The sequence below is a fragment of the Salvelinus sp. IW2-2015 genome, linkage group LG1, assembly GCF_002910315.2.
Source record: "Salvelinus sp. IW2-2015 linkage group LG1, ASM291031v2, whole genome shotgun sequence".
Lineage (NCBI taxonomy): Eukaryota > Metazoa > Chordata > Actinopteri > Salmoniformes > Salmonidae > Salvelinus > Salvelinus sp. IW2-2015.
In genome coordinates, this window is record NC_036838.1 from 51374386 (window position 1) to 51389921 (window position 15536).

At 39.7% G+C, this 15536-nt stretch overlaps 1 protein-coding gene across 5 annotated transcripts in view; it reads left to right on the top strand.

The window, feature by feature from the left end:
• Positions 1–14729, top strand: part of LOC111969545 (neural cell adhesion molecule L1-like protein) — a 93049-nt gene extending 78320 nt beyond the window's left edge. For all 5 annotated transcript variants that reach the window (XM_023995744.2, XM_023995727.2, XM_023995737.2 and 2 more), the window contains 4 exons: positions 377–556; positions 11269–11400; positions 12147–12219; positions 13504–14729. In XM_023995744.2, the coding sequence (XP_023851512.1) occupies positions 377–556; positions 11269–11400; positions 12147–12219; positions 13504–13711 (593 nt within the window). In that variant the 3' untranslated portion in view covers positions 13712–14729. The remainder of the gene's footprint in view (positions 1–376; positions 557–11268; positions 11401–12146; positions 12220–13503) is intronic.
• Positions 14730–15536: the final 807 nt, after the last annotated feature.

The following is a 15536-nucleotide window of genomic DNA, read 5'->3' on the forward strand; positions in this document are numbered from 1 at the left end:
ACTTTTTCTGCTCTTCTGCACACCAGTATCTCTACTTGCATATGATCATCTGATGATTTATCACTCCAGTGTTAATCTGCTAAATTGTAATTATTCGCTCCTATGGCCTATTTATTGCCTACCTCCTCATGCCTTTTGCACACAATGTATATAGACTCATTTTTTTCCTACTGTGTTATTGACTTGTTTATTGTTTACTCCATGTGTAACTCTGTGTTGTTGTCTGTTCACACTGCTATGCTTTATCTTGGCCAGGTCGCAGTTGTAAATGAGAACTTGTTCTCYACTAGCCTACCTGGTTAAATAAAGGTGAAATATATATATATTTTTTTAAATACATGAAGACACGTTTAATCGAGTCTCTGTGTGTGTTTAGTCAACGACACAGACGAGGTGGGTGTCCTGCAGACTGTGGACATCAGCAACCCTGACACCACCATGTGGGTCCTGCAGAACCTGGAGGCCATCAGCAGATACAAGTTCTACCTGCGCCCCTGCACCAGGGTGGGCTGTGGGCCCCGGGTCAGCAAGGAGAGCACCACCACGCCTGAAGCACGTAAGTCACACAGGCCGAGTTGTGGCAGGGGGATACTAGAGGGAATCCTTTGAGAATGGAAGGGGGGTATGGGTGTATTGTTGGGGAAAATAGCAAGACGTGGTAGCAGGACTTTGTATTAGAGGGATGATGTACTCTGTAAATGACCAAGCCTGTACACCGTAAATGACCAAGCCTGTACACTGTAGATGACCAAGCCATTTCAGTAATGTATTAGCTCATTGAATTTCAGGGACTATGATATTGGCTCCGACTGCCAGGCTTTTCATATCTCCATCTAAGTAATGTTTGTGGGTAAACAATATCATAAGGGTGTGAGAAGGGGTTTCATTCATCATTGTCATAAAAGAGCAAATGCTTATTGATTTGAAGGAGAAAGCGAGCTATGAAACAAATGGCTGGAAAAGAGAATTGCCTTCAGCAAGGGAAAATGCACATTTTCTGCATCGTATTGTATAATTATATAGGAATTGGTAAGGTAAGTAGATTGCCATTGCAATGTTTGGCTCATGCATATGACACAACATTTTCATCTTATGAATTCTATGTCAGTTCTACTTCAGTGGAGTGGTAGATGTACTCTGTCYGAACCAGGCCAAGCTCAATTCAACTGAGTCTTTGGGAATGGAGATAAGGGGGTGACACCAGTCAAAGATGATTAGAATCTAATGAAAATAAGCAAGTGCACTTGAATGTGTAATGTAGGGTCTGCACTGTGGTGCCACATCACACATAGCCTCTGTCTAACAATAGTAATAATTGATTTGGGTACTCTCTAATCGTAAGGGCTTGTAAATTGAAATAAATGGTTAACAAAACATAGCATCCTTTTCAATCAAACACAGTAAGCAGGCTTCTGGGATTAATGAAATGCAAGAATGCATGTTTAGATTGATTTACTAAACAAAACACCATTATGGTATGAAATCAAAATAAGTATGCTTTCTCCGAGTGTGGGAGTAATGTCAAATCAAATCATGTTTTATTTGTCACGTGCTTTGTAAATAACAGGTGTAGACTAATAGTGAAATGCTAACTTACGGGCCCTTCCCAACATTGCAGAGAGAATAATAACACAAGGAGTAAATACACAATGAAGTAACAATAACTTGGCTATATASACGGGGTCCCAGTACCAAGTCAATGTGCAGGAGTATGAGGTAATTGAGGTAGATGCATTGCCTTCAGAAAGTATTCATACCCCTTGAGTTATTCTACATTTTGTTGCTAGACATCATTGCTAGACAACCATTTTCAGGTCTTGCCATAGATTTTTTGTATATTTAAGTCAAAACTGTAACTCGGCCAGGCAGGAACATTAACTGTCTGCTTGGTGAGGAACTCCAGTGTAGATTTGGCCTTGTGTTTTAGTTTAACTTCTCTGGGATATGTGGGACGCTAACGTCCCACTTGGCCAAAAGCCAGTAAAAATGCAGAGCGCCAAATTCAAATAAATTACTATAAAGATCTAACTTTCATGAAATCACACATGAAAGACACCAAATTAAAGCTACACTTGTTGTGAATCCAGCCAACGTGTCTGATTTCAAAAAGGATTTACGYCGAAAGCACACCTTGCGATTATGTTAGGTCAGTACATAGCCACAGAAAAACACAGCCATTTTTCCAGCCAAAGAGAGGAGTAACAAAAAGCAGAAATAGAGATAAAATTAATCACTAACCTTTGATGATCTTCATCAGATGACACTCATAGGACTTCATGTTACACAATACATGTATGTTTTGTTCGGTAAAGTTCATATTTATATCCAAAAATCTGAGTTTAGGCGGGACGCTACTGTCTCACTTGGCCAAAAGCCAGAAAAAATGCAGAGCGCCAAATTCAAATAAATTACTATAAAAATCWAACTTTCATTAAATCACACATGAAAGATACCAAATTAAAGCTACACTGGTTGTGAATCCAGCCAACATGTCAGAATTCAAATAGGCTTTTCGGCGAAAGCAAACAATGCTATTATCTGAGGATAGCACCATAGTAAACAAAGAGAGAGAAGCATATTTCTACCCTGCAGGCGCGACACAAAACGCAGAAATAAAAATATAATTCATGCCTTACCTTTGACGAGCTTCTGTTGTTGGCACTCCAATATGTCCCATAAACATCACAAATGGTCCTTTTTTTTAATTAATTCCATCAATATATATCCAAAATGTCCATTTATTTGGCGCGTTTGATCCAGAAAAACACCGGTTCCAACTTGAGCAACGTGACTACAAAATATCTCAAAGGTTACCTGTAAACTTTGCCAAAACATTTCTTTACTTTTGTAATACAACTTTAGGTATTTTGTAACGTAAATKATCGATAAAATTGAAGACGCGATGATCTGTGTTCAATAGAGGATTAAAACAAACTATAGCTAGCTTTCTGGTCACGCGCCTCTTTCTGGTCACGCYCCGTACTTCTTCATTACACAAAAGACAAACCGTCAACCAATTTCTGAAGACTGTTGACATCCAGTGGAAGCGATGGGAACTGCAAGAAGGTCCCTTAGAAATCTGGATTCCCAATGAAAATCCATTGAAAAGAGAGTGACCTCAAAAAAAAAACATCTGAATGGTTTGTCCTCGGGGTTTCGCCTGCCAAATAAGTTATGTTATACTCACAGACATGATTCAAACAGTTTTAGAAACTTCAGAGTGTTTTCTATCCAAATCTACTAATAATATGCATATCTTTTCTTCTGGAGATGAGTAGCTGGCAGTTGGATTTGGGTATGCTTTTCATCCAAACGTGAAAATGTTATCCTATCCTAGAGAAGTTAATGTCCTGCTGAAAGATGAATTCATCTCCCAGTGTCTGCTGAAAAGCAGACTGAACCAGGTTTTCCTCTAGGATCTTGCCTGTGATTAGCTCTATTCTATTTTTATTTTTTTATCCTGAACTCCCCAGTCCTTAACCATTAGAAGCATACCCATAACATGATTCAGCCACCACTATGCTTGAAAATATGGAGAGTAGGACTCAGTAGAGTTGAATATTTTCCTGGTATTTTACAAATGTTCCCGCCAAACCGGAAGTGTCATTCAAAAGCGTTATAAAGCATAAAAATATGTCTGGATTTGATTAGAGCTTTGATCAGCATGAAAATTCAAACCTGATGCTACCTGACCCTGATGAACCATATATTAAATACATTAACAACATTTAATGAGCACAAGCCCAAAAAAGACCAAATAATTGTGCCTTTATCCAATACATATATGTGTAGGCTACTGCACATTATGCTCAACAGAAAAACATAAAAGCCAATAGATGTAGCTAGCTGTATGCTATCTTGGGTAAATAAATGAATCTAGCTCCAYTAGGCTAATATTTTTGAGTGTGAACTGTTTTACTGTATTGTATTATATGGACTGGAATTACGCACATCTTTCAAACCATGATAAAGCAGAAGAGAACATGTGATTCTGGTGCAGCACATGCAGCCTACAAAGTTACAAGTATAGGCTAGCAAATTTGATTATAACGTTGAAATATAATAGAGCCTGTTTGTAAAAGTAGTATATATACCTTTCATAATATTTCCCCTAATGTTATTAGCTTACCTCCTCTTTCTCTATTGTTGCTTTGTTCCTTKCTCACTTTCAACAGTTAATAGAAATATGTTTCGTTGTCCTTATCTTCATCATTCTAATGAAATCCTTGAGTAATATAGAACTAGAATTAGATGCAGAAGGCTTTAATTTCTCATCACAAAGATTGAATGGTTATGTGTCTCAATAAATAATTGCTATAGCCTACCGCCATAGCGTATTCGCTCTTTCAAACTATCCGTGAGTTCTATTGGCTGCTGTATTTAACATTCAGCAAAAAGATTTTGCGTCCCTCTTCGAATAGTCTATTGGTATAAGAAAAAAAAGTCCAGCAGGCTATTCTAGTCTAGCTTTTCCTGCATGGGACTCCAAGAGCTAAGGAGCGTTTGTTAAGGAGAGAGGCCAGCGGAGCACAGGTGCTTGGGTATTGTGCAAGAGACAGAGGCTATACGTTAGAAGCTTATAATGCATAACCCATCATAAATTAGCTAAATATAAGGCTAGTACTGCATTGAATTTCTTACCTGAAAGAGGTAGGCTAGGACATCTATATATAGGCTATATATCAATCTAGAACAGGATTGTCTATGTTGGATGCCATTTGAATGGTGTTAATGGAGAGAGAGGAAGACTGTGAGAGAGTGCTCACATGTGCACTGATTTAAAGCAATGATATTCAAGTGATAGGCTATTATAAAACTCTGCAGCTGCAAATTAAAAAACTACAAAACTTTACTGTTAGGCGGAGCAGCACAGGGGAACCCAAGAGCAGACTCAGACCAAGAAACAGGGATGAATGAACCAAGGTATTTATTGTAACACAGGGAGATATGGAGTGCAGATCTGGGGAAYCTCGTATGAGTGGTAGGAAACTAGATGTGGAGACTGAGGTTGGAGTGAGCTGGGTTGGAACAGGGTAAACAGGTCCGGAGAGGAATCCAATGGAGTGTCACGCCCTGACCTTAGAGAGCTTTTTATGTCTCTATTTTGGTTTGGTCAGGGTGTGATTTGGCATTCTATGTTCATTTTTCTATGTGTTGTATTTCTTTGTTTTGGCCGGGTATGGTTTTCAATCAGGCACAGCTGTCTATCGTTGTCTCTGATTGGGAACCATARTTAGGTAGCATTTTCCCACCTGTGTTTTGTGGGTAGTTATTTTCTGTTTAGTGTTTTCTGCACCTGACATGACTGTTTCGGTTTCGTTTCTCACTTTGTTATTTTGTTCTTGTGTTCAGTGTTAATAAATATCATGAACACTTACCACGCTGCACTTTGGTCCGATCCTTCTTCATGCAACGATGACCGTTACAGGAGTGGTGGTGTGGTGAATCCAGAACAGGGTAGCAGGTTGGTGAGATGTGGAACAGGAGACAGGAGCCAGAGTCAGAGCGGCAAAACTGCAGTGAGAGGATAAACAGCGTCAGGCAGGGAAACAGACACAGCAGGGTAACAGGATCTTGAATAATCATAAATAGCTAGAATCATAAACTGACTGAGCAGAGATTACGATCTGGCAGAGTGGAAGTGGCAGGACTGAGTATTTGTAGAGATCTTGATTATGGAACGAGTTGCAGCTGGTGAGGATCCGCTCTGGCTCCAGCACACCTGTCTCCAACCACACAATCACAAACAAACAGAAAGGGAGGGAGAGAGAGAGAGAGTGTACTGGAGAAGTGGCTGCAGGTCAAGGAGACACCGGATGTTCACTAGGGGGTGTGGCAGGAGCAGATGTGACATTAACAATTAATAAACAAGGTGACCCCCGAAAGCCAGATGATTATGGGTACAGTAAATTACATACGGTCAGTAAGTGCATTCAGTCTTTATATTACTGTAGTATAGGCTATGCTGGAGCAAATGTAGGCCTACCTGTCACAAGAAAAAAAGTTACCATGATGAGATGATAGGTCTACATGCATTGTGAATTGCACTCCATACTGAGATGGGCTGTCTGTCCCCACCCTGAGCGTTGATTCATCATGCAAAGTCTGCAGAGAAGCCAGATTTAGACATTGCACATAATTTAATAGTTCAATTTCAAGCCATGCTGTTCATAAACATCATTTATAATATTTTACTGGTTCCTCGGTTATCCCGGGAAAAGAGAGTGGTTTTGGGAGGGAAATTCCTGGTAAATCTCGATACCCGGGTTTCCACCGTTCCCYCCATTCAACCCTAGTACTCAGTAATGTGTTGTATTGTATTTGCCCCAAAATTAACACTTTGTATTCAGGCGTCCTTCTTTTCACTCTGTCAATTAGGTTATTATTGTGGAGTAACTACAATGTCGTTGATCCATCCTCAGTTTRCTCCTATCACAGACATTAAACTCTGTAACTGCTCCAAAGTTARGATTGGCCTCATAGTGAAATCCCTGAGCGGTTTCCTTCCTCTCCAGCTACTAAGTTAGGAAGGACGTCTGTATCTTTGTAGTGACTGGGTGTATTGATAAACCATCCAAATTGTAATTAATAACTTCACCATGCTCTACGGGATATTCAATGTCTGCTTTTTTAAAGCATGCTACTTATTATTTGACTTGTTAAGCAKATTTTTACTCCTGAACTTATTTAGGCTTGCATAATAGAGYGGTTCTTGAATACTTATTGACTCAAGACATTTCAGCTTTTCATTTTTTATTKATTTAAAARATTTAGAAAAACGTATTTCCACTTATGGAAATACTGTCACGCCCTGACCTTAGAGATCCTTATTTATTCTCTATGTTTGGTTAGGTCAGGGTGTGACTCGGGTGGGAGAATCTATGTTTTCTATTTCTTTGGTGTTTTTGCCTAGTGTGGTTCCTAATCAGAGGCAGCTGTCTATCGTTGTCTCTGATTGGGGATCATATAATAGTTGTCATTTTCCGTTTGGGTTTTGTGGGGTGTTGTTTTCCGTTTAGTGTCTGTGCCTGATGGAACTGTTCGCTTTCGTTTTTGTATTCGTTATGTTTGTTTGAGTGATTCTTGACAATAAAGATCATGAACACTTTCCACGCTGCGCTTTGGTCTCAATTAGACGACAGCCGTTACAAATACGTTATGGGGTATTGTGTATAGGCCAGTAACAAAAATGTTATTTTTAATGCATTTTAAATTCAGGATGTAACACAACAAAATGTGGAAAATGTCAAGGGCTGTGAATACATTCTGTACATACAGTATAGATAGGGGTAAAGTGACTAATGTAATATTGTTTTGAATATATACCCTGTAAACTCAGGAAAGACGGAGATGGCCCTGAGTTGTAATCTGCTTAATTTACATGATTGGATCTCCCATCACATTTATGTAGGGAAACATTTTGCATCTTTTTCATGCTTATATTGCAGTTGGTGTCAGCACATGTTCTTGCTGTGCCATGCTGAAGTACGTAAGGCTTTTAACTTATGCAATTGATAATAATGTATGCCCGTCAGGTGGGTATCCATCTTCTTGATGATACATTCACTGTGTGGTGTGGAAGCTAAAACCACTTTCCAAACATGTATCTACTTGGCAATGCTTTCCTTTTTTATCTTCCGTCTCCTCACCAGCTTCCACAGTGGTATCCACTGTSAGTATGTAGATTTCTGTTTATGTGCAGTACAAAGCAACTTATGTAGTCTAACACTGATGTAAATCATCCCTACAGGTATATTCTCTGCGAAATAACTACATTGATTTATTTCTGCATGAGTCATCCATTAATTATTTGTATCAAATCCTTGGTGGATACTTGAGTAGTACTGTAGCTCTCGCATTCCATTTCTGACAACGACTATTCTTCTGATATCTGTTAGTATGATTTCWATAAGCTATACTGTATGCAGTTTCTTTAACATAGACTAGCTGTGAGTGCATGAATATGGATAAAGGGCTGATATACAGGTGGGAGGTGAATCTTGGAGYCAGCAGCTCCTGGCCCAGTTGCCTGCATGGTTGACCAGGTCAAGCAGGCGTTTAGAAAACAAGTCTGATGTCAGAAACCATTAAGACACATATTTCACACAAATAAGGAACTAAGATGATGCAGATACTCCCCTCATCTGTGAATAATTGCCCTTCTCTGTTGCGTGCCCTTGCCATCAGCGCTGAGCACTCTGATGCCTCCGTTCATTAGTAGACCAATACAGACTCCGCTGTTTTCAGACAAAGTTTGTGGGTTTCTCTYCAGTAACAATGGTAATGAGGATCCCGTTTATAAATTCATATGAATCCAGTCTCATTAGTGAATCTGTAAATTAATATTGCCTTTTGTTCCAACAACATCAGGCTCAATGCCACACGTATTACAAACAGAGGGTTCAAATGAAGCTTTAGGTACAGCATACAGGAAGGCTATCAGACGTGCATATGCTGTATATTGTAGTGTCAACAAAAGTTCAAATGATGACGTCTTTGTTTCATCAGAGGAAAAGTCCCTTCCTGTAGTATAAATCATTACCAATGATCACCTCTAACCACACATTAGACCTTATTTGCTAGTTGTTTGATGGTATTCATTGCTCAAGCCACGATTGTGCACCCCAATTAAAAGTCAGACATGATTTTAAGTTATGTACCCAGTAGGTCTCTCAGGTCCTCTGGCACTGGCTGTTTAACTATCTACTACTACTACTATCTACTAACTAACTAACTAAAGACAGTCCTGTTTTTTAAGGGGCGGCAGGTAGCCTAGTGGTTAGAGCGTTGGACCAGTAAAAGGTTGCTAGATTGAATCCCTGAGCTGACAAGGTAAGAATCTGTTGTTCTGCCCCTGAACCAGGCAGTTAATCCACTGTTCCTATGCTGTCATTGTAAATAAGAATTCTTAAGAGTTCTTAACTGACTTGCCTCCTTAAATAAATAATCTATTCCATACCTGAAGGTGTGAGTGTAGTTCAAACAGGACAAATATGTCTAATTGATTTGTTGGGCSAAAGTCCACCTTTACACAGCAAGATATTGACCAAACCATCACCTGACATTTCCATTTAACCTTCAACTGAGTAAACAACAATAGTGCTGTTGGACAAGCAAATGTCCATACAGTAYCAACATTTGAGCTGGAGGAAATGTAGGCCTAGTCAGGCCGAGTGAGGAGGAGGAGCYGGAGGTGTGAGCTCTTACAGAGAGGGTGATATTTAGGGGAAACTGAGATAAGTGGATAAGTGGAAACTGTTGATAGCTGTAGATCAGAATATTTAAGTGTACTGGGCTCAGCTTAAAAAAATCTCTCTGACTTTGAAGAGCCATTTTGCAGGCGTTGTGGCAGGGCCAGGGCTGCGCTCCCTGCTGTGGCAACAGATGCTTTCTGCAGCCTTTAATACCAGGCTGAGCAGTGCAATGACAGACACGCCAAGCCCTGGGATATTTTTTGTCACTTAGAATAATCATACTAAGCAAATMATGGGAATTACCATAGTTACAGAGTCATACACCAGCTTTACCCATGGTGTGTCATTTGTGCTCACAGGGATGGGCAGCCCAGACACAGGTGTCCTTGTGTTCTGAATTATCACCTGAGCAAACACCTGAGCAGGAGACACAGTCGAAGATTTGCATGTTTGCCTGAGGGAGATGAAGGGGATTGTTTTCCGTTGACCGGTCGTACCAAAGCTGTGCAACCTTTCTTTTGAAACTTGCAATTTGAAGTGGTGCATTATTCTCACCCCCCCCCCTCCAGCTGCAGTGGTTCTTTGATTTCCTGGGGTGCCAGTCTTCAGAGACTTTATTAGTCTGTTATTGTCTAATGTATGCAGCACCGCTGTGTACATGAGTTAAGCTGCAGTGAGGCACAGGGACTTCTGCTCACCCCTGATATTTAACATTTCCATCGAAATGTATACTGTTGTAGAGAGAAGCACAATCTATGTGATTTGAAAGCGATAGCAATCAGTTGTATTAAGAAAATGAACACGCAAAGTCAATAAGCAGGGTTTTGCATTGTTCATTTCGTCTGAACGTTTCAATGGATGCATACTGTCTTCAGATTTCCATTCAGCTTTGCTGGCTTTCCTTGGCTTTCCTTTTCCTTTGTCAATTTCATTAGAAGTGATTCAGGAAACGTYCCAGTTATTGATAAGCCTTCATTCTATATCCTCCAGTAGTATTAAGCATGAGACACATATGTTAGGCTACATATACTGCACTGTATGTGCATAAGCAAATGGATTGACTTCATCAACAAGTCCCTGACCAGCTTTAGATCCATGTTTTTTGTGTGTGAATGTGATCTGTACTATCCTTAATCCTTTACTAACCCTGTTCTGKCATTTATCCCCTCTTCCTCCCTCATCTGTCTGTCAGTCCCAGCCCTGTTGAATATTAGTTCCTCAGTTAGTGACAACTTTGCAAACATCAGTTGAATTCCAGGAAACGAACAAACGGATTCAGAGTCTTATGTTGCATATATGAACAACCGTAAGCACATTACTTCTCTGTCCATTTGTAGTATATTTTATAGCGATATACTTTTAAGGTGATTTTGAATGTATTGGTAACATCTGAGACATCTCCATACAGTACTACCGTTACATGCTAGAAATTGTGTCCTGTGTTATTTCATCGAACGCTCTGTAAATAACCCTTTAACCCTTCCCCCCTCATGAGTACTAACCCTCCCTGATTGTGCACCTAGGTAAAGGTAACTGGAATATCTCTGAGGCAGTTAACTCCTCTAAGACTTTCCACYTSATTGAGGGGCTGGAGCTTGGGACTGTGTACACTGTGCGCCTTATGACTAACAACTGGGTTGATAATACTAGTATGTTTGAATATGTAATCAGGACCAGGGCTAAAGTGAGCAGGGATGCTATTGGAAAAGAATAAAAAGCTCTCCCACCCCCCAATCAAATCCCTACACACATAATCACCATAACCAATTGAAGGTTTATTAAGTATGCAGGTGCACCAATGTCCTTGAACATGTCTCAAGGTATCATGCATGGTTCTCTGTGTCAATAGGATTTTTTATATATTTTTTGTGACTTGGTGAAAGGAATTCCATTTGAACAGCCTCCTCAGTTGATTAATTAGACAAGGGGATTAGCTGTTTAATATTAATACTGGTACATTTCCATTTCAACGTCACCTGCTGCTTCTGCATCCAATAGACTTTGTCGATGTAAACATTCAATCAAGTGTCCTCATGAAAGGCAGAGTCAAAGTGTTGTTGTTTCCTCTCCTCAGGTCTGGCAAGCATCCATGGAGGAATCTCTACCCAGGGCTGGTTCATCGGACTGATGTGTGTCGTGGCTCTCCTCACACTCATGGTGTTAATCGCCTGCTTTGTCAACAGAAATAAAGGAGGGAAATATTCCGGTAGGTACTCAAACATACACAAACACACACACACATTGCACCTTATGAATGCTAACTAATCACTGCACTAGGCATAATTATATTCCCATTTAGAGTCTTTATTACCAAAGAGAAATGATCACTCTGGACACCATTATAGACATATTTAAGCTGATATATTATTATTAGTAGAAATATACATCACACCACTGTTCAACATTTCAATGCTGATATTTACAGTATAATGGGAAATTAAATTAATGGGAGCATATGCATTTATATTTATAACATTTAAATAAATACAGCATATTTGAAATATGCAGCATTTGAATAAAAAAACATAGAATGCACAGAATACACAGAAGATATGTAAATGTTATGGTCACATGCCAGCGGTGGGGATCTTAATGCCAGTCCTGTCTGTGGGGGATAGGGGGTCATTTACAGTACCTTTCATCTTTATACACTTATTGAGCGCCAGGTTCAGCTCAGCTAATCTCCTATCATATCAGAAAGACAGTCTAAATCCCAGGGCTTTGTTCTGTCACTGATAGTTAGCTTTCCCTTTTGAAATTAAGATTCAGTTGTTACTCATATTGTAAATGTTGCTGACATCAAGCACTAAGTATGTTGTACACAGGAATGTGTGAGAACTTGTAAGGCGTTTTAGCAGAACATTACTTTGTCTTTAACATGGTATAAAGTTGTTTATTGAATGTTGTACTGTACTCAAGGTACCCTAAACATTGATCTTTCTCTCCGAGCAGTAAAGGAGAAAGAGGATCTTCACCCAGACCTAGAATCCCAGGGTATCCATGATGACACCTTCTGTGAATACAGGTAATCATACCACCAACCGCCATTGTATCAATAATTCAGACATCAGCTCATATATTAACTTTGTTTTGAATTGTATCACATTGTATAATTCTATCTCTGCATTTCTCCTGATTTAAAAAGAAAACCCTACATGCATGAGCTTAACACAGACCTTCACAGACATCCCTGTTCAAGACATGTGATGGGCTGAGTAACATGTATTCTAAACGTGATGTGGTAAACAGCAACAAATACCCCCGTTGTTGTTTACACATCAGTGATGTTGATGTGGTATCACCCTATATTGTGGATTGTTATTAGGTAGATGTGTCGTGGTAGAGCTCAGGTCATTAGCTGTAACAGCCTCATTGTTCAGATGTTACTATTTGTTTCTGAATGGAACTCAATGAAGGAAGGCTGCCTGGCCACATCACAACCCAGCAGGAGGCTAAAACCAATCTGTGTAATTGAATGCAGCTCATCTCCGGGGCAGTAAAATCTGTGCTCAATTCATTAATCCTCCACTGGTCCGATTCAGATCACACTCACAGAGTGCAACTCAGAGACCCACACTTCACTCCAATCAGTAGTCTCACACTCAGAACCTAACTTGGAGTTATGAATCAGAAGTAGCCTAGACATCTTTCATCATTTGGTCACAGTAAAGTTGTGAAGTAGAGTGTTGCGTCTGGTCCCTAAAATATATGGCCCCCAATGTCAGACCATGGGAAAGCACATTGTTATTGTATTTTTACTCCAAAATCAAAAAATGCTCAGATCCCTGAAGCACCTGACTTCACCATCATTTCCCATGTAGGAGCATCATGATGCCAATCCAAACCATTAGTCTACACAATGAAGCCTTTATGTGATCACTCTCTTGTTTAATAATTCAATGAAAACTACAGCCTGAGCATCTGTCCCCATACAGACAGGGTTACAATGCACCTTGTGACTGCAGCATGTGCACGGTCAACATCTGCATCAGCCTGACAGCCAAATCAATACCCCATCTTCTTTTAATTATCCCATTCATCGTCACATACATTGATATACTGTACATGTAGGGTTTAAGTACACTTGACAGGAGTGCCCTTTACTAGTGCACATATCTGATCATTTTTCATCCGTCTGTCAGTCAGAGGTAAACATTGCTGCCAATCACCGAAGCTCTTCATTTAAGCTCTTTGGGTTCAAACCCGCCTGTGTCCCTGTTCTTACCAATAAAGCCCATAGAGTTAAGCCATGAGTGAAATTAGGTGGTTTTGAAATCCCCTGTCTTTGTGCCGTCATGTTGTGACACAGTGACAATGATGAGAAGCCACTGAAGGGCAGCCAGCACTCTCTGAGCGGACAGATCAAAGCAGAGGACAGTGGGGACAGCCTGGTGGACTATGGGGATGAGGACATCCAGTTCAACGAGGATGGCTCCTTTATCGGCGAGTACGCAGGTCGCAAAGAAAAGAAGGTGTCCATGGAAGTCAAAGGAACCACCAATCAGAGCACAGCGTGAGAGCATTGAACACGGTCCATCATCCAWCCTTAGAACAACACTTTCATTAGACTGGTGGAGGGGAGGGGACATAAAGGAAGTAGATGACATAATCCGTACCAATCACAATCCAATGTCAAATGTTATGTGTCATTGTCAGCTGCACTGCCATCTTCATTTTATAAAGCTGTTTGTTTTATCAAACTGTAACAGAATGCATAATTTCCAAATGTGTATATATTATTGTATGTGGGAGTGTTTTATATTACTGCAAATCAGTGAAAACCTTTGAGGCTTTTTGCATTTTTTTGTCAAATGCAACAACTGTTTGAAATGTAAAAAGGAAGAAAAATAAATCTCCAGTCCACATTGATCCTTGTCTTATACTACCAGATCTCTCATGCCCAGTCATCATTTAGCAAACTACATGTGTATGTGAGCAGATGATGTCAGCCTGTTTCAGTTGAAGCAAATATTGGCATTTTATATTTGAAATGCATTCATTAAATATGATTTTAATATGTGTACAAAGGCTGTTCATCAACTTATTTCCTGGTTTTATACATGACAAAATAACAATACAAAACAGATGCCTCAGTTATATCACATGAAATGCCAAAAGATCAGGCTAGGGCTCTGAGAACTCTCAGTTGATAACAGGAAAGTACTTCTGTTGTTTCCACAGTGAGGTTATGATTCAGTGGTTTTATGTGCTCGCTATAACATGCAGACAATTATCAACCGAGTTACCACTTGATCTATTCTAGCTCATCAAAATACCAATTAAAGCATTAATGTTGTTCCCATGTTCTTAGAACAGCCTTGCTCATTACAACTTGCATGTCATTGTAGACAATGCCATTCAACTCCAAAAAAGTCATCATAGTAAGCCTGTTTGAAAGTCAACCTAAACGTTACCATGATGATCGCCTTCGATTGCATCTTTGTACAAATACATCAAATATAGCTATTGTATGTTAAAGAATGTTTGTGGATGTTTTGATGTTATTAAATTGTTTAACTTTTTATTACCATTGGCTATAGACTGACTGTCCGTCTTTAAACTGCATACAGAAAGAATACTTCAACATAAATATACATGATTGGTGCTTTGGGGTTTGTAAGGAACGCTGCTTCTGCAGAAAGCTTTGGAATGTCATTACAACATGCCATATTGTGAAATTAGCAAATCCACTCCTTAGCTAGCAATCTAACTAGAAGAATAAGGAGACAGTAGTTTAAGTGGCGAACCATATACTAAGCTATATGGAAGTCATACCAAGGATTATTTAGCTATTTGATTTAGAATTTTAAGACCTCTTGAAGTATCAAAAAAATATACAAAAAAATATTTTTGGTGTTACTGCTATTAGCCCATCGAAACGGTTTGGATGCTACAGACTGAAATTGGTACATCGGCTCTAGCGTCTTCAGACGAGTCTCCTGACACTTGTGGAGGTCATAGAGCAAAAGGCGACATAGGTGGGTGCGGTGAATTGAGAAACATCCAATGTAAAAAAACAGATATCTCTAGCTTAATCTGACAGATTTTTGTATTATGCTAAATACATTTCCACGCGGGCGCGGACATCGACCTTAGGMGGCTAACAGAGGGTTAGGAGTGCTGCCCAAAACAATAAAAGCATCTAGCTGTCTAATAACTGTAGAATGGTGGGGTGGGAAATGTGTATCTGAAAAGGTGTCACTTCAAGTTCTGTCTCCAAGGTTGTTAACAGGTTTTTTAAAACAACTTGTGCCTCAGGAGATGAACATGGGAAATCAAAGGGGTGGTCTCAGCCAGTGGATAAAGGAACAAGGCTATAATCACATGAGATAAGCAGATAGC